The sequence below is a fragment of the Xenopus laevis genome, chromosome 4L (genome assembly GCF_017654675.1).
Source record: "Xenopus laevis strain J_2021 chromosome 4L, Xenopus_laevis_v10.1, whole genome shotgun sequence".
NCBI classification, from domain to species: domain Eukaryota; kingdom Metazoa; phylum Chordata; class Amphibia; order Anura; family Pipidae; genus Xenopus; species Xenopus laevis.
The window spans coordinates 91,170,356-91,195,321 of record NC_054377.1 but is presented as its reverse complement, the minus strand read 5'-3'; the positions used below and the strand labels follow the sequence as shown (position 1 = coordinate 91,195,321).

The window sequence follows — 24,966 nt, the reverse complement described above, 5'->3', positions numbered from 1 at the left end:
ATAAAAAACTAGGATCAGACAGCTAGAGCAGAGTTTCTATGGGATCCAGTTATGCTATCTCTTCATTGGCTGTTAGACTGGAGGGTGTGTTTAGTAAACTCATCCACATTCTATTAATTCCCATGGGATTTTTATAATCGCATTCATCAAATGGTGAGTTCTCTCTTTCACCCATTGATAAGTACACTTCTAAAAATCCTATAGGAATGAATAGCACTGTTTGTCAGTCAGATGACGGCTTGATGAACTGCAAGGAGTGGTCAGAAACCATTCAAGAGGTTACAGTTGTGAGTTAACTGGTGGGCATCAGCTGACATTATTTTGACGCATGGTGCTGTGGTCACATTAATTTTTATCCCACCCTGTCTGGTTATTGGGAATCTGAGGAAAGTTTTTTTTTTTTTTTTTTTTGCTCATAAATTCTTTTATTTTAGGCCCATAAAATCAGTCCAGTAATTACATTACTTTCAATGTGGAGATAAAGGCCAACTAGTGGACTGGGCATGCAGTGTTGGACTGGAACACCAGGGGCCCACCCAAAATCTTTAGACCAGGGGCCAACTCTCTTACTATTATTCTTCCTTTCCTCACTCAACCTCTATTCTCCTAGTCTTTTTTCTTTATATACTATAATCCATTATTCCATCTATTTAGCCTCTTTTTCTCATAGAAATAGGGAATGACCATGAAATATGCCAAATGTTTAGCAGCATGAGGGCCTACAGACACCTGGGCCCACCGGGATTTTCCTGGTATCCCGGTGGGCCAGTCCGACACTGTGGGCATGCAGGACACTGGGAAAAAACCCAGTGGGCCCCAGGCGTTCATGTGCCCTGCTGACTCAGGCCCATTCCACCCCTGGATTCAGGCCTGTTCCTTCACCGACAGAGTCCCCTCTCCCCACCTTGACCCAAGCTTGGTCCTGCTCCCCTCCGTCCCCCACTTCCCCCCTGGACCTTTTCCAACCAGGGATGTGCGTGTTGGGGGGGTTGGGTGGTAGCCAGGTCCTTGGATTCAGCCCTGGTGGACCCAGGCATCCCAGTCCGACTTTGCAGGAGAAGTACTGCTGGAATTCAGCATAGATACAAATTGAGGACAAGAGCTGTAATTTTTTACAAATGAACAGTGCTGGCCAAGTAGAAGGAAGCTACCAAAGCAGTTTATTGCCAATAGATTATCCACAGTAGTGCAAGCTAGAACACTATATTTATTCTGCAGAAAGCTTTACCAGAAGCTTTACCAGAATAGCTCTAGAAGCTCTCTCTGTTTGTTTAGAATAGCATCTGCCATATTCGCTTGGTGTGACATCACTTCCTGCCTGAGTCTTTCCCTGCTCATAGCTCTGGGTTCAGATTACAGTGGGGAGGGGAGAGGGAGAGAGGAGCAAACTGAGCATGCTCAAGCCCTAGCCCTGGAGGTTTATACTGAAAACAGGAAGTCTGATACAGAAGCCCATGTGTACACAATAGAAGGAAAGAAATTGTGTGGTTTTGTTTGTTTTTTGACAGAGGACTCAGAGCAGCATTACTTTGAGGGTTTACCGGTGTATTTATATAGACCTTTTTGAAAAAGCTTAATTAATTTTAGCATTTCCTTCTCCTTTAAAAGCCGCATGGATGCATAGTCATTAAAAAATAATGCATCTGCAATTATGGCAAAAGTTGTTTAGGCTGCAATTATCTGCAGATGTCTTGTTCAGCCGTAAATAGTAAATGACTGTGTAAACCTCACTTACCTACAGCTGAGAGTGGTGTTGCTACAGAATGTGCTCTGTAGATGGTCTCAGTAGATCTGGATACTATGCAAATACAAGACTCCGGATTTAACTACAAGTTGTAGGGAGTTAATCTGGGAAAATTTTGGTTCATGTTTTGGAGACAGGAATTATTTTGTTTTTACACCCCAAATTGGAGATAGATTCTGCAGGGCCATTCCTCTGCGGCCTTGATCACTAGATAAAAAATATGTCATTAGTTGCATAGTTGTGGGTACATTCTATTCTGTGCCACAGGTTAGGATGAAATGATAGCAAAACTCCTAGTGTGTAAAACAGGCTTTCCTTTGAATTTACTGCACGCTAAATAAAAATGTTAAAAGTAACAAATTACTCTTTATAGAAATGTTCCTTTTCAACTTTATTTACCTAATAATTTTATCCAGTATGTATCTTGTATATTTGTATAATGCTTTACAGGGTGAAAGAACACTTGACAAAAACATTTTCAGTTCTTTAAAACCTTTATTTAGGAGCCACTTCTTACATAAATTTGGGGTGAAAGTATGCCTCTGACCCAAAGACCTTTAAATATGCCCTTGTTTCATTTCTCTTCTCAACACGTTTGGGCACCATTTTATATCATCCCAAAATGTAGTGTCTATGGGTGGCATGAAACTACTGTATATGGTTCGGAGTGAATAAAAAGATATGTTTTTATTTACTTATTTTTTGTTTGTACTGCAAAAATCTAGTTTCTTAGTGCATTATTGCATTAAGTCTAGCGTGTTTTACATAATTTAGGAATGATTAATTTTAAAAATATATGCTGTTTAGTAACCAGCAGGTGGCGCACCTCCATTACTTTACAATCCTGCCTAGCATACTTGTTCATTGGATGTACCTGCCTAGTTGACAGCTATATGATTGAATTGGATGTTTGTAATGTTATAGAATGGCCAATTCTAAGCAACCTTTCAATTGGTCTTCATTGTTTATTTTCTATAGTTTTTTTTTTAATTATTTGTCTTCTTCTTCTGATTTTTTTTACAGCTTTCAAATGGGGGTCACTGATCCCATCTAAAAACAAATCCTGTGTAAGGCTACACATGTATTGTTATTGCTACTTTTTATATTTCTATTTAGGCCTCTCCTATTCATATTCCAGTCTCTCGTTTAAACCATTGCATGGTTGCTAGGGTAATTGGGATCCTAGCAACCAGATGGCTGAAGGGAGAGGTTCTGAATAACTCGAAAACACAAATAATAAAAAATGAAAACCAGTTGCAAATTGTCTCAGAATATCTCTCTCTACATCATACGAAATGTTGATTTAATGATGAACAACCCCTTTAAAGGGGCTTTTCACCTTTGAGTAAACTTTTAGTATGATATAGAGAGTGACAATTGGTTTTCATTTTCTGGTATTTGTGTTTTTTTAGTTAGTTTGCTTTTTATTCAGCAGCTCTCCAGTTTGCATTTTAGCAATCTGGTTGCTAGGGTCCAAAATATCCTAGCATTGATTTGAATAAGAGACTTGAATATGAATAGGAGAGGGTCTGACGAGTAATAAAAAGTAGCAATAACGATAAATGTGTAGCCTTACAGAGCATTTGTTTTAAGATTGGATCAGTGACCCCCCAAATAATTTAAAACTATACAAAATAAATAATGACAACCAATTAATTTTTTTGCAATCCACATCGATTTATACAGGTATAGGAACTTTTACCCATAATGCTTGAGACCTAAGGTTTTCTGGATACATGATCTTTGGATCACCACACCTTAAGTCTACAAAATATCATTTCAATATTAAATTAACCCTATAGAAATGTTTTGCCACCCATATGGATTTATGCAGCTTAATTAGGATCAAGAACAACATACTGTTTTATTATTAATAAGGCAAATTCTCTTTTGAAAAGCTTGATTTTTTTTGCTTAAAATATTCTCTTTGTAATGTCATTCTTCAGAGCTTTTTGAATAATGGGTTTTCAGAAAAGGAATACCATACCCTGAGGTACTGTTTAATTGCTACAAAGAAGAAGGAGTAGTGTGCTTAAATAGGACTTAATTAGCATTGTTATATTTCAGAGCTTTTGGGATAATGCTTTACTGTAAATTGAGATTGCATACCAGCATTACATTATATGTTATCTTACTGAACAAGGATAAAGGAGTCACCTCTGATTTCCACTTATATTAAATGGAGTCATATACATAGCACTTACTGTATGTAGAAAGCACAGGACTAGGTTCATTATAAATGTAAGGAGTCTCATTTAATAGAGCAGTGGGGGATTTTACATTTGTTTGTTTTAATGGCATAGTTACTTTGGGTGGTTAAGACGATGCCCCTATAAACTGTGTGGTGTATTTACTAGGCTATGTAGCTATCGTAAACATTACACGCAAGAGGGCTTGTTCACCTTTAAATTAACTTTTGGTATGCTGTAGAGCAGGGATCCCCAACCTTTTGAACCCGTGAGCAACATTCAGACGTAAAAGGAGTTGGGGAGCAACACTAGCATGGAACAAGTTCTTGGGGTGTCAAAGAAGTGCTGTGATTGGCCATTTAGTAGCCCCTATGAGGATTGTCACCCTACATTGAGGCTCTGTTTGCCAGTGCACCTGGTTTTTATACAACCAAAACTTGTCCCCAAGCCTGGAATTCAAAAATAAGCTCATGCTTTGAGGCCACTGGGAGCAACATACAAGGGGTTGGAGAGCAACATGTTGCTCACGAGCTACTGGTTGGGGATCACTGCTGTAGAGAGTGATATTCTGAGTCAATTTGCAATCTTTTAAATTATTTGTGGTTTTTGAGTTATTTAGCTTTTTTTCTGCAGATCTCCAGTTTGCAGTTTCAGCAGTCTAGTTGCTAGGGTCCACATTACCCTAGTATCCATTCACTGAATTGAATAAGATGCTGGAATATGAAAAGGAGGGGCCGAATAGAAAGATGAGTGCTAAAAGTAGCAATAACAATACTTTTGTCGCAGTACCTTTTAGATGTGGCCAGTGATCCCCATTTGAAAGTTAGAGAGAGTTATAAGAAGACAAAAAATAATTTAAAAAACTATTTAAAAAAAAAAATTATGAAGAACAATTGAAAAGTTGCTTATAATTAGCCATTGTATGACTTACTATAATTTTACTTAAATGTGAACCACCCCTTTAAGTGCATGCGCCAGACTTTTCTTTTTTTTTTCTGCGGTCAACTGTGTTTTTTAAATACGGCAACACAGATTAGAATCGAATTAATTGTAGCACCATTAAAGGTGTGGTTCATCTTTCAGTTAATGTTTTGTATGTTATAGAGTGACTGATTCTATGCAACTGGCTTTCTTTTTTTTTTATTATACTTTTTTAACTATTTGCCTTCTTCTTCTTCTGATTTTTCCCAACTTTAAAATGGTGGTCACTGACCTCATCTAAAAACAAATGCTCTGTAAAGCTACACATTTATTGTAATTGCTACTTTTTATTACTCCTGTTTTTATTCAAGCCCTCTCCTATTCATATTCCAGTCTCTTATTCAAACCAATGCATGGTAGCTTTGGTAATTTATATCCTAGCAACCAGACTGCTTAAATTGCAAACTGGAGAGCTGCTGAATAAAAAGCTAAATAGCTTAAAAATCTCATACTAAAAGTTAACTTAAAGGTAAAAAAAACTCTTTAAATATGTTAAATGCCCACCTTTCTTAGTGATCCCACTCTGTAACGTATAAACAATTGTAACACAGCCCTATAAAATGTATCATTGAATGGGAAATGCATGATGGTGGTGACACTGCTCACTACAGCAATAATTTTTACACTATACACTTTCTGCTATTCCACTTTCACTATGCATATGATCTGTTTACACAAGAAACTATGTCAAAACACTTTCTGTATATATAAATGTAAATAAATAGATGACAGTGTACGCCTATGAATTGCACTGTGGAGTCTCTAGGTCCTGTGTTTATTTGGGTGGTAGGCACAAGAACTGAGAATGACTAATGGGGTGGGGGGGGGTTATTTATAAATAGAAGATAGCAGCTTGTTCATGCAATTAGTGTATGATGTAGTGAATAAAGGAAAAAGGATCCATTAATATAATACTTATTTTAAAATAATATGCAAGTGAGAGCGAATGTGCCTCCCCTTTAGATTTGCTGCAGTGACAGCAGGGCATGGTTTTGCCATCAGCAGGCATCTCGTGATTGGGGATGAGCCAAGTGCTGTTTGTAAGCCTTTTGCTCCGTGAGGCATTCATGGAAGCGATTTGGTTTATGCAGGCTCCTGAGATTTGCATGCTATCCAGAATATAAGCGATTACTGCTTGAAACAAATGCGCCATCTCCTACAGCATTAGCTACAACAAACATTACATTTACATATTGATGTATTATTTTGTGTTAATGTAAATAAGCCATAATTACAGTAAATTTGATCCCCGACTGACATGAGCCAGTATAAATCTGCAAGCTTAAAACCAGAATATTTAATTGGCAGATTCGGCTTTGTTTGATTTGGAAATCCCAGTTTACTTGAATTAAAGGAAAAATGTTTTGATGTTACAGACAGACCAAGTGCAGTGTGTCTCAGTTAACTGTTACATCAGATACAAAACTGTTAACCTAGTCATTGCTGCAGTCCACGGCATTCATTTTTTTGGTCTCTTGATCAATTAACTTTAGCAGTGGATTCCTGTCCTCGGTGATCTACAAGTATCAGATCTATTTTTTTAAATGCTTGGTGTCTTTCTATAGTTTCGAGCACCATACCTTAAGGCTGCAAAACATTTAAACACACACACAACAAAACCCAATATTATTATTGTATTGTCTTCCCAACAACATTAATGTATGCAGCTTAGGTGCCATCAAGTACACGGTATTGCAAATGAAAAAAAAACGGAAAAAAACCCCAATTGTTAACTTCATTAAGACACTATGGGAAAGATGCATATTTCAGCTCTTTTTTGATAATATACCCCATATGTATGATGACCTGTTACAAGTTTCAAATTCTAATAACTCCATTCACAGTTCATATACAAATAAACTGTATGGTGCTCTGTAATATATAACTTACCCTTTGGCAGATTTTAAGCTGTTAGCTGTTCTTTAAGCCAACTAGTTGACTTTAATGGAAAGTATAGATAGCCGCTTTCTGGCAATATTTGTCACCATACTTTGTATCTTCGGCGGTAAGTAATAATCTTATAGACAAAACACATTAATATATAGTTATTAAGCATAAATCTTACAGTCTTACCAATAGAATCATTAAATGTGTATGATTAAAGTTTTATTAAATGGCTCGAGGTTGGAATGAGCTTCATGTTGCTCAGCTGATCTGTGTTGAAGCTTAATAAGGAAAATGGTTTCATATCCATTCATTAATGCAATACAAACTAAATCAGATAGAAGCTAAATATTGCATATTTAATTCTCTCTGTGATCTGTTTAGTAGAAAATACACAGCTGACCTGACATGGCCTGTGGTTTGAAACCACTGAATTTAATGCTGCTGGCCATCAGCACTGAAAGTTTAGAATGAATCAGTCACCCGTTTGTTTAGGACCCTTTGGGAACTGGCTATGGCATATTTCGGAATGAGTTTTTGGATAAAAGATCTTATAACTATCCTCTTATTTTTGCCTATTGATAGTTAAGGCATAGTTGGACACAAGCATTTTAATCATGGGGATATCTGAAATGTGTCAAATAGAGGGTACAATTCAACAAAACCTTCTGTTCACCTGCAGCTTATGGTGCAAGTTTCTTAGTAGGTTTATTGTGATTCTTGAAATGCCCTGCTTTTGTGGCACAGGTCCTAAAGGATTCCTAAACAACATTGCTTGACATGGTGGAACATTAAAAAAAAAATCATTTTTATTAAATACCTAAACCTTTTTATGAATCATCTCTATAGCGACCTATGAGTTTAGACTCTGCTTGAGGCTGTGGCTCTTCATCACCATGCTGTGCCTCTGCCTGAGTAGAAATGACAATGTAATTATTTTCGACATTTCCATGTGTCTGAGGATGTAACCAGCTCACAAGACATGCTTACTGTATTTGGTCAGTATGTAGCGGCTCTGCCAGTGTGCCCAGACTTGCATGTATGTAAGCTGGGACCTTCCCTGAGGGTTTACAGATTCTGAAGCAACAAGCTGCTACATGTCTTTCCTGACTCTCTATCTTTTTCCTGTTTCCCCAGTGCCCTGCAGGAGTCATTAAATAAGAACTATAAGCTGATCATCACACACCGTGAAGTCCAGAGGGAGTACAGCTTGAACTTCGCTGGGAGCTGTACTATACAGGAGGTAAGTAAGGAGTGGATGGAATGGGCAGCATAGAAAGCCATATACTGTAAATCTATCCAAAAAGATCACCCTCCTCAGTGGGGACCACAGTGAATAATAATGCAGTGATCATAGAGCATCCAGCTAATCCGTAAAAAGTTATATTATTAGATAAGATCATTTACCAATTCACATGTTGTTATGGGTCACGTTGTTGGTTACACCACAGGGGGTAATTATGTTGTGGTTACAACATGCTGTTTCTGGATTTCCAGCTGAGGGGTAGTTGGATTGTTCCTTGCCTTTTTGTCTCCCTGCAACATTCTTTTCAAACCACAAGAGGGCACTCTCAGCTGAGATCTTGTAAATCGGATAGCGTCAGACCTTTCCGCATTTCCAAATTAGCTTCTGAAATATAAATAGAGCTAAGTAAAATGGCTAAGTTATTGTTTGATCTGGAGATAATTGGCACATTGCAGGAAGGAGACTTAATTTCACTCTTTTAAATTAAACACTGAGCTTTAAAAAGATATAAAATATTCATTAATGTTTAGTGATTATAAAAGTGATGCACATATTTATTTTGCCATTATTACTGTTTCGATGGGGGAAATACTGCAAATATATCAAAATTGGAGGTGGCCATTCTGACAAGTTGAAATGTTTAAGCAGTGTTAAAGCAATCTACTTTCACATGATATTTTATGCAGAAAGATTCAAAATGACTACATCAATTATTAAAGGGGGGGATTAATATTCCATAAATGCCTCCTCGCTCCACATGATTCAGTGCAACTGTCTTTTGCCCTGAACTGTTTGTATAGTAAAATATACATGGAAAACATAAGGCAACAAATAACACCGGCAGCTTTTTTTCAGTTGTCTTTGAAATTGCTTTTTAAACCCTTTCATTTCTGGGTTTCAGCATTTGGTTGTCTTGTGTGTTACTGGGTTGGAATCTTGCAGTTTTCTCTTATTCTATTATCATCAATGTTTAGAATTATTTCATTGCCTGATATTCTGTTTTGTGGGGCATCTTGGGAAGTTGGCACATCACTTTGCAGCTATTGCCTACACACCAAGGGGCGAATGAAGAGAATACACAGCATAACTAAGCATATGGCTGAAACAATTCTTTTTAGATTCAGGGGGCCCTCTGACACCATGCAGGTTGCAGCATCATCACCATTTAGACAGGGCCACAATATTGGAACACCTTTGACAAGTGTGCCTCTGAGGCAGTAAAATCTCAAAGGTGTCCACTGTGCCATGTTTACAGTGTAAAACTGAATGGAATATTATGTGTTAATATTAGGTTTGTATGAAACATTTCACTGGTGATAAAGATAGCCAGAAGACCATATCTGACATAGTCTGCCAGTGATAATTCAGACGCATTTTTATAAAGTAAGATTCTTCAGGTAGACTTTGCTCATTAAAGTAAAGCAGTAAGCCATGGCAACCAATCAAATTGCTACTTTCATCGGTCTACTTGCAGCTGGCTTTAAAAAGCTAATCACTGATTGGCTGGTATAGGTAACTGCCCATGGGCATATTTGCCCAGTGTTGATAAATGAACCACACAGACTCTGTAGCCATGTACAGGCAAATTGTTCACATGACCACAATTGACACAATTTATTAGTTTAATATAAAGCTATGCAGCTCTGCATAAACCGCTTATCCTAATTTAATGCATGTGCTGTTCCACTCTTTAATATACATAGATAGGCATTGTATATATGTGATATACATATTTAAAAATATACAAGGGAAAGTGCAATTTAAAAGCACAATTTAAGATGTATGTTTTGCTGCACCTTCAAGACAAAGGGAAACCCTACTGGTTTTTGGTAATAATAGAAGAGATGTCAGGTGAGTTGTCTACTATTTCATTCTGTCAAATGGAGCATTGCAGACTTCTCGATAGGAACAACAACAAAATTTGATTTATCTCTCCTTGGTATTATTATCCTCAGTTCCTTCGGTGACTGGTTTAAGTTATACAGCGGCAACATTAACGAAAATGTGTGTGGGTGTAAAGGAAACCTTTTGTGCCATGTTTTTTTTTTTTTTTTAGAATACCTCCAAACTGTTTTGATCTGCCATATTTTGTAATATTTCTTAAAGGCATTCTACTCAAAACTTTATACTGCAATCACAGTTAGTAGAACATTTGCAGAAACAGCTGCTTAACAGGCAACAGTGTTTTGCACTTTACATTCACTACGGGGCTCATTTACTTAGCTCGAGTGAAAGAATAGAATAAAAAAACTACGAATTTCGAATGTTTTTTTGTGGCGACTTCGACCATCGAATTGGCTACTTGGACCATCGAATTGGCTACTTGGACCATCGAATTGGCTACTTGGACCATCGAATTGGCTACTTGGACCATCGAATTGGCTACTTGGACCATCGAATTGGCTACTTGGACCATCGAATTGGCTACTTGGACCATCGAATTGGCTACTTGGACCATCGAATTGGCTACTTGGACCATCGAATTGGCTACTTGGACCATCGAATTGGCTACTTGGACCATCGAATTGGCTATTTGGACCATCGAATTGGCTACTTGGACCATCGAATTGGCTACTTGGACCATCGAATTGGCTACTTGGACCATCGAATTGGCTACTTGGACCATCGAATTGGCTACTTGGACCATCGAATTTGCTACTTGGACCATCGAATTGGCTACTTGGACCATCGAATTGGCTACTTCGACCTTCGACTACGACTTTGACTTCGAATTGAACGATTCGAACTAAAAATCGTTCGACTATTCGACCATTCGATAGTCGAAGTACTGTCTCTTTAAAAAAAAACTTCAACCCCCTACTTCGCCACCTAAAACCTACCGAGGTGCAATGTTAGCCTATGGGGAAGGGGTCCCCATAGGCTTTCTAAAGTTTTTTTGGTCAAAGAAAAATCCTACGATCGATGGATTAAAATCCTTTGAATCAAACGATTCGAAGGATTTAATCGTTCGATCAAACGATTTTTCGTTCGATCAAACTATTTGCGGTAAATCCTTCGACTTCGATATTCGAAGTCGAAGGATTTGCATTCGGCAGTCGAATATCGAGGGTTAAGTAACCCTTGATATTCGACCCTATGTAAATCTGCCCCTACAGAGTTGGAGATGCGGCCTGCATCAGTTCCTTAACCCCCTGGAGGCCAGCATTGCAGCTCAGAACTGCTGTGGGAAAAAGTATGATATTTACAGTGTAAGAATTCTAATAGCTAAAAAATAAAATGTAATAGAATATTAGGGGCAGATTTATTAAAGGTCGAGTTGTATTTAACCCAAAAAATGTGAATTTCCAAGGGTATTTTTCAGTCAAAACTCGAATTTTTCAGGTAAAAGAATTTTTTTTTCGAGTTTACAAAAAAAAAACCCTCAATTTTTTTGAGATTTATTGTACGCCGATGCTGGAAATAGCTTGAAACCAAAAATACACCAACTAAAACCTGTCGAGGTCATGTAGAAGTCAATGACAGAGGTCCCTTGAACTATTTGAAGATGTTAATAGCCTTCATGATGTTCGAGTTTTTTTCAGTTGGTTTCACTCGAAAACTTGATCAATTCGAGTATTCAAGTTTTCTCCCCGACTATTCGCGTTTTTTACTTTCACCTTTTCCTTTCACCTCTTCAATATTTTATGACTTAACTGTAACTATAACATTTAACAAGAAGCAACATCATTATTGTTGAATGCATAATATTATATCACATAATAATAATACTGTTACAGATGTATACATTTCCCTCTGTTTCGAGTCTTTCCCAGTTGTTCACTGTTCTCGGCCCTGGTATGATAACCGGAAAACAGAGAGAAGGCAGTGGAGGAATAATTGCAATGGTGACCAGTACAGTAATAATCCTACTTAACAATATGTACTTGACAGGTTGTAATCGTGCTAATTGAAGAGACTAATTCACACTTGCTTCATTCTATTCAAAGACCGAATCAGCAGCTTGTTTTGCTTTTGACCAGATGGTCGCGATGAACACCTACTGAGCACTTTAAGTGCTTTGCCGGGATTACAAAGGCAGTGGGCTGAACTCATCTCAAAATGATTTGAGAGGAGTGAGGAGGGGGTGGAAGCCTGGGTGCTCAATGGATTTGGTGCAGCTAAATTAATTCTAGAGGAGCCATTACACACTGAGCCCCTTTTGAAAGCTCTCTCCCCCCTTGTTTGTTCTGTAGCAATGAGAAAGTGAAGGCAGATTACTGCAAACAGAAATAAAAAAGTGCTATGAAAAGGACCCGAAAGCCTTTCATATCATGTGTTGATTTTTTTTCTCTTTTTTTCAAAAAGTGCATTATGTGTGAGAATCGCTGGTGTATAGAAAGCCAGTTGGAGTTTTTTTTTAAGAGTGCTATTAAAGCAGTATGAATATATAAGCAAGAGCAACAGTTGACTGAGTTTAGTGTGGTAAGGCATTGAGCTTGGGGATGAATCAAATTGATTGAAAGCGCGGCTTCCCATTTTAATATGAATGTGGCCGCATTTTCCCCAGACTGCTTCTGTTTATCTTGGATAATTAGAATACTTATTTTGGTTCTTTCAGCCCAGTTATTACTGTAGATGTGTAAAATTTATGTATGAAACACTTTCTGTGATGGAAAGCAGATGGTTTTACACCTTTTTAAAGCATATTTTCTATAACTAGTCCTTTATCAAAACTTGTCTGTCAACACTTGTGTCTCTGCCAGCCTGTATGTTCTCTCTATTCTCTCACCTTGAATCTATGTTGAATTACCATATACACTCCACCTGGAGTTAATAAATACCTGCAATCACCTGTAGGATTGTAGTACTTGCCAAATGTACCATTATGCCCAAAAAATCTGTACTTTAAATATAAATAAATAAATAAATAAATTTAAAAAAAATTAAAAATCAAGAAGTGTTGGTACTGTATATGCTATTTAGGCAACTCATCGACAGTTTAAAATATTATAAATTAATTCCAGCAATATTAAAAGGTTATGTTATATAATGCTTCAGAATATGTTAGCATTTTATGAACATGTTAATAATAATAATAATCTTAAACCTTCATATGGTTGAAGTTAATACGTTGTCAGCTAATTGCTATCCACTACTTTTCTACATTTTTATTTCCTCAGGTTAGCGTATGTTTGTGTATATATGTATGTATATATAAAATGGAAAAGTTGTAAAACATTATCAAAGCACATTTTTTGTTAAAAAAAAGAATAACAATAAAATAGTTTTGCTGATCTGTGCAGCTTAGTTACTATCAAGGGTTATTGTAGCAAAAAAAGGAAATCATTAAAGAAATAAGACTTATTTGCAGGACACTTGGAGATGGCGTTCTGTATTTGGAGCTTTCCATATAATGCGTTTCCATTCCTGTACCTGTTTTAAATAAATTATATATTGAAAATCTAACTGTCATCTATCACCTATCTGTCTATCTATTTGCCTATCTATCTATCTATCTATCTATCTATCTATCTATCTATCTATCTATCTATCTATCTATCTATCTATCTATGTAATAGTTCAATGAGCATCCACACTCAAATGCAAAAATATTTATATAGCTGTGTGCACAGTCAAAGCAACTATACAAAAAATTATTTCCAGACCAGCACACCCTATAAAAAATGTATGACTTTATTATAGACACATTGTACCATAGAAAGGTCCTAAGTAGAACCAAGACTTTGTTTTTTTGAACAATGTGTCTATAATAACGTATTTTCACATGTTTTTTTATAGGTTGTGCTGGTGTATATATAATATGTGAAATATATATATATATATATATATATATATATATATATATATATATATATATATATATATATATATATATATATATATATATATATAATACAAGGTTCTTTGGGGAATCTTTAGTCACGTAACTGTCAGGAAAAGATCCCTTCACTGACCTCTTCCAGTATCTCCTCTAATAGTGTTGCCCTCAGCTCTGACAGTGTCAGAATGTTTAACCAACTTTTCCACTGAGAAAAGAAATCATCATTGGTGGCCGACACCTCATCTATAAAGCAGAGCAAAACCAAACCATGTCAATAGCAGATCTTATTGTTTGTTTATAGTGTTATTAAGTTCTTATAGACTTCAGCTAGACCTGTCCCAGTCGTCCAGTGCCCTGTGTAAGTGTAATTAGTCGGGCTTTAAACTGACCAAATCAAATGCTTCACAGGCCTTTAAATAGAGGTTATCGATGTCTCTGTCATTCACGTATTTTTGCAATGTTTTTGTGAATTATAGTATAAGCTGTAATTCTAAACTGCCATTATAATGCTTTTTTAACATTTTAGATACTTTTTTTTTTTTTTAAATAAATAATTTTTGATGAAAAAAAAAGCATTCTTCCCACAACAAAAGCATCAGAAAAAAACAGTAACCTTACAGTTAAAAGAAGAATAAATGCATTTGGGTCATTTGTATATCCTGTCTGTGTTTTGTTTCATGCCAAGTAATTTAGTAAAGGAATATGGCAATATATAAATTATTATATTTTTTATTTTAACCCTGGGAAAACAATTACAGACGGGAGAGAGAGGTACTAGAGAAACAGAAAGAAAGGAAGGGAAGAAAGGAAAGAGAGAAGAAAGGCCCTGAAAAAAAAAAAGGAGTCATACAAATAATTTACCATACAAATGATATGTATCCTTTCAATTATACACCTAGGTAGCTAAAGCATTTAGACATAGCAAGCATTTCAAGTGCTCCATATTAAGATGACCCCATTAGCCAATCAAGCAGCCATTGAGCATCTTGGTATGGCTGTGTGGCTTGTCTTCTGCACCCCCCCTGTCCGTCAACAGGAAAATTTCAGCTGTAATTTGGTCTTCACCAGAATGAACATCACCTAATTTGCCACTAGCATTCTACATCTATTTTTGCTGCAATCATATTGGAGCTACCCCAGACTCGTACTGATATATATATTTGGGTATTTGTCTTAAATGCAATCTCTCTTTAATATTCATAATTAGAAAAAAGTCTGCTTAGGAAAACATACCAGTGATTAGTTAGAGGCTACCTTGTGGCGGCTCAGAACTCATTTATCAATTGGTCAGAAACTGACCCTGTCAGTCCATGCTAAACTGTAAAAAGATGATCAATACAATGTGAGTCATGCAAGCAAATCTCCTCTTCTTCGGGGTAACTAATCTCCACAAACTGCCTCCCCTGCCTTCCTGCTGCCTAAAATGTAAGTTGCTTGCGTGATGGCACTCGGCACTATTCGTTTTCCGAAGTCGCCCCAAGTTTCCTCGTGAGGCAACTTTGGAAAATGAATCGTGCCGAAAGGCTCCACTGACTTCTTTGTATAAGTTAATTTATAGAATCTGGTCCCAAAACAAGTGGTTTGTTAATTAACTCGCCACTTAAAGGGGTAGTTTAACTTTAAGTTAACTTTTGGTATATTATAGAGCGACCAGTTCTAAGCAACTTTCCAGTTGGTCTTCATTATTTATTTTTTTATAGTTTTTTTTAATAATTTGCCTTCTTCTGACTCTTTCCAACTTTCAATGGGGGGGCACTGACCCCATCTAAAAACAAATGTTTTGTAAGGCTACAAATGTATTGTTATTACTACTAATTATTGCTCATCTTTCTGTTTTGTCCCTCTCCTATTCATATTCCAGTCTCTTTTTAAATTAATGCATGGTTGCTAGGGTAATTCAGACCCTAGCAACCGATTGCTGGTATTTTGACATATGTTATTTAAAGTTATTTAAGAAAAGTTGAAAACACCAGCCTAAGGCATACTTTGACAATATATTGACCTAGTGATCTGCTTCTGTACAGGATCTCAGTAGAAGGCCTGCTTCAAATGCCAGTTGCGGTGGACAAGTCATTTAATTTTCTAGCATCCAACTATAACAAGCCTTAGAGGCCCATTGTTCCCTCACATTTTCCAACAATATTGTACTTGTACAAGTCAATATCAAAATAGGCATGTCTAACTCTAAGCTGTTAAACTGCTATAGAAATTATCTGTGGCTCTGTTCAACTGCCCCACTCTGGCTTTGCAGTCACACCATGTAACTTTGACTGCTGGGCCACATCCTCTTGCATTAATATTATAAATGCAATTCAAGCGAAATGGAGTTGATTATGATATCTATATACCTTACACATTCAACCAGTTTGAAATGTCTGTGCACCAGGCTGAACATGGAGAAAAGAAAGGAAAGCAGAAAACAACAAGAAAGCACAGACAATCTCAAGTACGTCTCATAACCCAAACATTTCATTTTCCAACGTCTACTGTACACAATGTTACCAAGAGGTTTGAAGCCCATGGCACTGTAGTCAGTCTCCCTGAACATGGATGCAAGAGAAATAGTCATCATAGATAGCAGAAACGGTTTCTTTAAATTGTGGTGAAAGAACATTGATCAGCTCCTGGACAGATTAAAAGATATACTGACCAGAAAATAAACTTTTTTTTAATATCTATCATAACATTATATTTGAATGCTATTTATAATTTTGCCATAAAAGTATCTGCCTGATGCTTTTTCATTACCTTTCTTACCCCCCTTTTTTCCCCTATGAGGGGGCTGCCATATTTGTACAGCAGTAGTCCGTTCGCGTTAGAAGCTCTAACTGACAAGCTGAGAAGGGACAGTCAGGTTGACAAAACCGTCAGGTTTAGGAACTTCAATTACTTACAAAAGCAGACCTATCAGCAAAAAATGATCAACATGGCTGGCCTATTGGTAACTTTTCATGTAGATTAATATTTTAAAATAAAATATTTAGTGTCCGTATCACCTTAAGATGACTTTTAGACACAAAGTGCAAATTTTTAATCTTGCACCCTTAATTGCCAGCTCATTGAAAGGAGCTCTTTGGCAGAAAAACCCAGGTATACCCAAATGCTGACAAAAGAACATATGACAGGAGTTCACAAAACACAACTGAGCAAGTTAAAATCCTTCTGGGAGAATGCCCTATGGACATATAAACAGATTTGTTTACAGGAAAAATGAAAGCCTTCAGAAAAAAGGAACACCATGCCTACAGTTAAACATGGAGGAGCTTCTCTGATGTTTTGGGGTTGCTTTGCTGCCCCTTCATCTGGGTGCCCTTAGTATAGAATTGTGAAAACAGGAGATTACCAAGGCATGCAAGAGCACAATAATAAGCCCACTGTCAGATAGCTGGCTTCTTTGTTGCAGATCATGGGCACACTTCAAAAGGCACCCAGATTAGACTGCAACTTTCTATTACTAGTTAAAAAATAGGACATCTTTTATATAAAAGCTTCTTCAAATGCATTTTTTAAAGGTTATGTGATCTACATTTATCACTTGTTTTTGGTTTGCAGTTTTTTGAACTGGCAAAAACCTTATTGTTTCTGTATTATATATCCTGGGCATGATCCATTTATTAGCGGTCCAAGGGGCAAATCTACTAAAGGGCGAAGTGACTTAATGCGGGTGAAAATTCGCCAGCGCGGTGTCATTTTGGTACTTCTCCGATTTACTAACGGTCGCGAAGGAGATAGGGAGCGAAGTACCGCTAGAGTCTAACAACTGGCGAATTTGCGCTCTGGTGAATGGACATAACTTCACAAATTCACTAAGATGCGGATTTTACTGAACGTTACCTCTTGCGCCAGACTTGCCTTCGACCTCAGACCAGGCGAAGTGCAATAGAGAATAGAGTAGATAGGAGTTCTTATCGGCTTCCTAACCAGCTTCCCCCCCTACATTTCCTAAAATATGGCACATAAACTATACACTGGGCTCATGTGTAGGGCAATATAACAACTTTATTTTATTAAGGTTCCCTGGGCTTGTGTATACTGTAATTTATTTGCTGCAACATATAAGTCCATTGAACTTTTAACTTCACACCGTATGCAAATTAGCCAACGCTAGCACAACTTCGCTTTGCTTGGCGCAGTAATGCTAGCACAACTTTGCCAGCGTTCGGCGCCCTGGATGCAGCTTCGGATTTTAGTGAATTAGCGTTGTCCTGGCAATTCTACACCTGGCAAAGGGTTGCGCTGTGAGCGAAGCCGTCGCTGGCGAATTTTCAGAGGTTACTAAATTTGCCCCAAAGAGCGTACTTTAAGAAGGAGATCGTTTTGCTCTGAAGATGTTACAGTAATATTAGAGCTCTCAAACAGCTCCCAGTAACATGTAACGCTGATCATGTTGCCAAGTGATGCTGCCTTCTTATAGAACTGCATGTTTCCACAGTCCCAGGGTAGAAATCCCTGTAATTGTTTAAGAGAAACATATGAGTCTTCTTTGCAATCGTTTATTGTGAGTGGGAAATCATATGCCGGGATTTGTGCATGTTCCGTGACCAGACACTATACTCCCGGATTTTTGCAAGTTTTTACAGCTGCAAGGAAAAAAAGCATCTGTTCTCAGTAAAGCCACTATTGTTTAGTCTTGACACTTACTCTTCCATGCTTATGGTACCAGGCTCAGGATTAAAAGCCACCAGGATGAAATGTGCTTTAACTTGTCCCAGTGCAGCTGTTCCCTATAGGGCCTTGATAGCTTAAGTAAACCTTATATTGCTAAAAGAGACATCCCCTGATCAGGGTCAGCTCCCTAAAGCAGTGCGGCTCTAGTCGGGCACATCACTCACAGATCAGTGTGCTTAGCGTTGTGAAGATGGAAAGCTCTTGTGTTGATTTCTGTTTAGAAAGGCATATCATTTGCATATTCATTTGCATTTCACTAACTTGTCCCTTCACTTTAATGTTAAAGAAAACAGTGGCACCAGTCTCCATTGTTCTTCAAAACATCCAGCCCTCATTCCAGCCAAATTCTTCATGGCCAGTTTCTAGCTCTAATGAGTGCTGCTTGATCCACTTTTTCAAACCTGTGAAAACCTCATCCGATACAGTTTAGTCAAGTAACATTTTCTGGGTAGTTTGTCCTATGTTTTGCATAGATCATTGTACATCTATGAAAACATATTTATTTCCATGATGGATTCCATGTAGATTTGTTGCTATAAAGTTACACTGGAATGCATTTTAAATATCTGTAAAAAAAAAATCTGTCAAGCTGTAGTAGAAAGTGTAATATTCCATTTTCCCACGGGCGCTTAGTTTTGGTAGAGCAAAAGGGTAAACTGAAATCCAAAGAGATACTTGTAAAGGTACGAGAATCTCATTTTTTTTTAAATTGTAAACATTTTTTGTAATCATAACAGTACTTTGTACTTGATGTTAATTAAAGCTAGCATCAGTTCTTGTTCATAACAAATCCTCTTGGGATTTTAATATTTAAATATTTTAGTAGCCTTAAGGCATGGTGCTTCACAAAGATCCCTTATGTGAAAAATCGCAAGCCCCAAGCATTCTGGATAATGTCTGTACTGGGATACCACTGGAGGCACTGAAAATGTTTCATTGATCTAAATGTATTTGTAAATGTCACACAGTCTTTATGATTGTTTTTATCTGTATGCTTTCCGTTCTGATTCCTGTAACAATATTGCAGAAGCTAGCAGATTAACAGACATGGAGGAGAACTACCTTCTGCTACCTTGTTTTTAGTTTGCATTTACAAATAACTTTAAAACCACTAACATCATTATGAAAAAAAAAGTGGTGACCCCCATTAAAATTATAGCTTGGCGAATTGCATTCACAGATCACTTCAAAACTATTCTAGATCTGTAGTTAATGATGATTGGGAAGTTGACATGTTCTTTTATTATGCAAGATATAATTTTGTGGATACCCCCATTTGGCCTCACAAACGGTTATAAACAATCTCTGTGCTAAAACATGACAAAACTGCTGTAAAAGAAAGGAAAAATAAAGGCATGGTGGTACTATTAAAGGATTGTAGTCAGAGCTGTTTTGCTTTTTCTCTGTAATTTTACTTCAAACAAAAGTTTGTATATAGTGAAGAGTTGCACGCCTTACCTCCAGCTGACCGGAAATGCACTGACACAAGGGCTGCCACATTGCAATGCACTGCAGTCAGCTAACAAGCAGACATTTCTGAATGTCTGGTACATTCATATACCCATTTCCCTTGCTTTCCTTCTCTTTGTCTCCCTTAAGGGGAAGGAGGATCTCTAGTTAAAGATGTAAAACCTGAATTTCTTGGTCTCAATGCACATACACAGAGCAGTGCTGAGATTAGAGGAACCCCATTGAGCCGCTAATGCTTCAGGGCATCACCAACTAGAGAAGCATGTGAATCTGGGCATGGGAGGAAGGAAGGATCTGCTTTACGTTTAGTTCTGGGTCACCAGCTCTTAATGACAGATTAAACGGAGGCCTTGGAATAATGAAGAGGTTTGTACAGTGAGTAAGGCAAGAACCAAAAGTCCATGTTCTGTAACGGTTTCTTAAAGTTCCAGATCTGCCTTCTTTGTCTAACTGGACATCCCTTAACAGCTTATGGATAATTGGAAACGAACTAAGAAAGAGATTAAACAGGCTCCTTAAACATGGCAGGCATCCTTTGTCCTAAATGGAGGATTTCCTACACAGGGTGAAACGAGTAGTAGACAACTAACAAACTGTTTAATGGGGATAGATTATGTTAGTAGTATTATAGGTGGAGCCAATGGATATGCACACTGTGTTCTGCTGCATGTTATCGGCTTTCTGGCCATTAATGTATCTGATGATTTATTCTAAATCCCTTTTCCCTGATATTTTTCAGGCCCACTATTTGCCAGATTCTTGGCAGGCATGTTAATGTTTATTTGTGACTTAATTGCATTTAAACATGTATTTTTATATCTGTAGAAATCAGTAATTGTTGTTTGTCTAGGTCTTTTCTTGCACACCCCTGGATTGTCTTTTCTGGCAAGTCTGGTCACAGTCTGGATTGAGGATTTCATATCAGAGCTTTGTGTCTGGCCAATTAAAAAAAAAAAAGGTGTTTTGGATCATTCAAAATAAATCATGTGACTTACTGCTTTTCTCTATTTTACCACAATCAGAAATCGGATTCTGTGTATTATTCTACAACATAAATATTTATGGATAACCACAGGGATGTAAGATGTGCTTCACTGTTTTTCTTTAGAATTATCCTTGTTTTGATTAGCACCATTAAATGTCTTCCTGCAGCTTTTACACATGCACAGTGCTCTCAGACCAAGATATACCCATGGCAGCTTGGGGGTACAAATGCATATTCTCTTCTCTGTGCAGTGGGTACAGTTGTCTAGAATGGATTAAATGTGTATACAAGTACCAAAGACTTTGACAGCTTTGATGCCTAGTAGCTAGGGATGAAAAATTAAAAGAAAGATACAGTATGTTGTGTTCAGTTTTTCTAATACAATGCAAAGGGAGCCAGAGGAAGGCAAACTCAAACCAGGACATTTGCCATTGTAGCCTCAGGGGGAAAATAAGGAGATTGTATTGCTTACCGGTACTTATGATTCTTCTTTTAATGTGCATATTTATACGATTTTCTGCTAGTAATGCTAAAAAGGCATCCAGACTATGATATGGTAGACAATATCATAACTTAAAGTAAAGGAACCCTTTCTATTCTGCAGGCTCAATCTTTCTGCCTCCAGTCTCAGTGTATGTCATCACTTGCACAGTGAAGGGAAAAGGGGAGGAACAACCCCAGCCTTTTATTGTAGCTTAGGTTATCCATTCCTAAAAAAGATTCTTATGGTGTAGTTTTTATTTCTAAATTACACTGTTTACACTGCAAATAATTCACTCTACAATATAAATTTTTGTTCCTAAACCAACAAGTGTATTTTTTTAGTTGTTGGTGTGTAGGCAGCCATCTTAGGTAATTTTGCCTGGTCATGTGTTTTCAGAAAGAGCCAACACTTCAGGATGGAACTGCTTTTTTGCAGGATGTTGTTTCTCCTGCTCAATGTAACTGAATGTGTCGCAGTGGGACCTGTATTTTACTATTTAATGCTGTTCTTAGATCTACCAGGGAGCTGCTATCTGGTTACCTTCGCGTTGTTTTGTTGTTAGGCTGTTGGGGGGAAGGGCAGATGGTTGATATTGCACCAACTTCTGTTATGTTTCTTTTGTAGCTGGTTACCAAACTTGCACTCTCTACTCTACTACTACTGAATTAAACATAAACAGAAATGATATACATCAGGGTGACTAATTATGCAGGCCCTGTAAATAATTAATCAGTCATAAATCGAAATTTTTTGTTGGAGTGCCATTTCCCATTATCTATTCAGGTTATTAATAACTTTCAATTATTCAGTTATTGGTGATTTTTTTTTTACTTGGGAGCATGATTAGACCAAATTGATAGTCTACTATGTAATCATCTAGTGCATGGATAATAAGTAGGCTCATTTAGGACACATATTTGCTCACTGAGGGGCATGATGAAAACTTTCCAAAGTCAGATGGAATCACTTGAGTATCTAATTATTATTACTTAAACCTCTGTGAATAAAGAGGGTCTCATTGCTCCTATCCCCCTTCTTGCAGTAGCAATGAAGAATTTAGGGTCAAGTACAAAAGGAAAAATCCTATTGCAGAATTTAAAACTTTTCATCCAGGTTTTATTATTGTATGTAAATACATGTATGTATGCCATTTATCTATGCCTTAGCTTGGTTTTCTCCTTTTTACACTTTTTGGCTATGTAACGTAGCTGTATTAGACAGAAGTGAATGAGCACTTACAATGTAAACCACATGTCATGTTTGAATGAAGGCATCTTGGGCATATTTCTTCAATTCAGCAAGGCCTCTTCCAAGTTCTTTTACTCTGAATTTGCAGTTTGTTAGCCTTCAGATGCTCCAATATAAAATCCAGTCGGATGCCATTTTTTTACCATCACCTGACCATATTGTGTCTGTTGTGCGACCATACATTGTAATTATGTTAATAATTGCAGTGTAACATGTCTGTACCACATATATAAAATAAAAAGTGCAAAACAAAGCATACACTGTGATATATAATTTATTTACCACATTTGGACTGGACCATGTTAGAGTCTGATAAACTTTTTGTATGAACTAGTAATATTTTATAGGCATTAAGTTTGCCTAGGTGCAGTAACCCATAGCAACAAATACGTTGTTTGTTTTTTAACAGGTGACCAGTAAATGCTACCTACTGATTTGTTACACTTACAATAGAAGCACACTATACTCCTTTTATTACATTTCCTCAATAGACTTCTAGTTGATTCACTCAGATACATCAATGCAGAGGAATACATTAACTTGCAACCCTGGTTTAAAAAAAAGTCAGGACACTGTAAAATAGAAATAAAAAGAGAATCAGATTATTTACAAATCATTTAAACCCTATATTTAAGTGCAAGAGGTACAAAGACAACACATTAAATGCTGAAACTAAGAAATGCTATTGTTTTCTAAAAAAAAAAGAAAAAAAATGTTCATTTATAATTTGATGCCAGCAAAGCATAGCAAAAGTTGGGGCAGATTCAACAAAAGACTGGAAAAGTTGCATAATGCTAAAAAGATTGCATCCCAATATACATTCATTGCACATTTTATATGGTTATTTGTATATGTAATGCTATTGAAGTGTTTGTTCCTTTTTATTCTTTGCCCTGGCGACTTTTGTATCAATGTAAGACAAGCCAGCTGATTAACAGTCTTTTCTTGGGTACACACATTTTTGAAACTTTGTTTCAAAAGTAACATCCAGGAGTTTGTATATGCAAATACAGTAGAACCCCCAATTTATGTTTTTCAGGGGTTAAGAAAACAATGCTGTATAATCCAGTGAATGTAAAATCAGGGAAATGTATTATTCATAATATATAGGTGGGACCACAAAACAACAATATAAAATGAGGGAAAACTTAAAATCAGGGGATGTAAAATTGAGTTTCACTGTAACTTTTTAAAAGCACTGCATATTTCTAATAAATGCATATTAGAAAGTTGCTTATTATGTTTTCTTTTATTCGGCACATTTTTAGTTCTGGCTTGACATGCCCATGAAAATCAGAAGATCTGGCATTTTTGTGAAATATTGTGTCTTCTAGAGTTAAACTTTCACACATAAATGTCACTGAAATGTGATTCTGAACTGGTAACCCTATGATTTCCAATGGGACTCCCCAATTTTTTTTTTAATTTCATTGTCAAGTCAAACTTATTCGTCCATTTCCATATCTTATTCATCCATTTCCATACTACTGTTTTACTTTTTGTCAATATGAGGTTCATTTGGATGCTTTTATAATTGGGTAGTTTCTTAGAAAAAGGTTAAAATGCATAAAAATACATCAGTTCTACCCTTTAAGTAAACCCCATAGGTCAGTTTAATGATTTTTTATTCTTAGGTAGGGTGTGACAATTGAATACTAATTGCGAGCTTGAAACCACCACACGCCTAGAATATGTTTAAAGCAATAAAATAGTAACATTGCAGCTATGTTGCCTAATGCCCAGTCCTCTGAAGAGTGCAAAATTCTTGGAATGTTATGGAATAGAATTGAATGAATTAAATTTGGAATTAGACAGTGCGGCCCTTCCTCAAAACAAGCTAGTCATCCTCATGAGCTGCTTTAATCAAACATTACCTAATATATTGTAGATGTCAGGCTCACAGCAGGGGCTGCCTGTGATAACTAGTTTTTTTAGAGATAAGTTGTTAAGCAGAGGTCACTCTGCTAGAATGAACCAGAAGAATCATTGTGCATTGGTGAACACAACTGAACCTTTGATCACCTTTGTGTAGCACATTGGTCTGGCATTGTGCTTTATACCAACATAACACTATAACAAGAAGAGGCCTTTCAAACACTCGATAGCCTTGGAATGTTATTGAAATGAGTGCAGTTGCCGATAGGTTAATAGACGAGGCAAACACTGTTCATTTCATAATGCAGAGGGCAGTGTATTAGAGCTGAAAGGAATGCAAAGAATCTTGGGTTTTGTACCGTTATGTTAACACTGTTGCTGCCAAAAAAACAATGCATCTTCATGTGTTT

At 36.9% G+C, this 24,966-nt stretch overlaps 1 protein-coding gene across 2 annotated transcripts in view; it reads left to right on the top strand.

Annotated features, from left to right (window-relative positions):
- Window positions 1–24,966, top strand: part of faf1.L (Fas (TNFRSF6) associated factor 1 L homeolog) — a 151,137-nt gene that overhangs the window by 46,235 nt on the left and 79,936 nt on the right. For both annotated transcript variants that reach the window (XM_041589257.1, NM_001091736.1), the window contains 1 exon segment: window positions 7,936–8,041. In XM_041589257.1, the coding sequence (XP_041445191.1) occupies window positions 7,936–8,041 (106 nt within the window).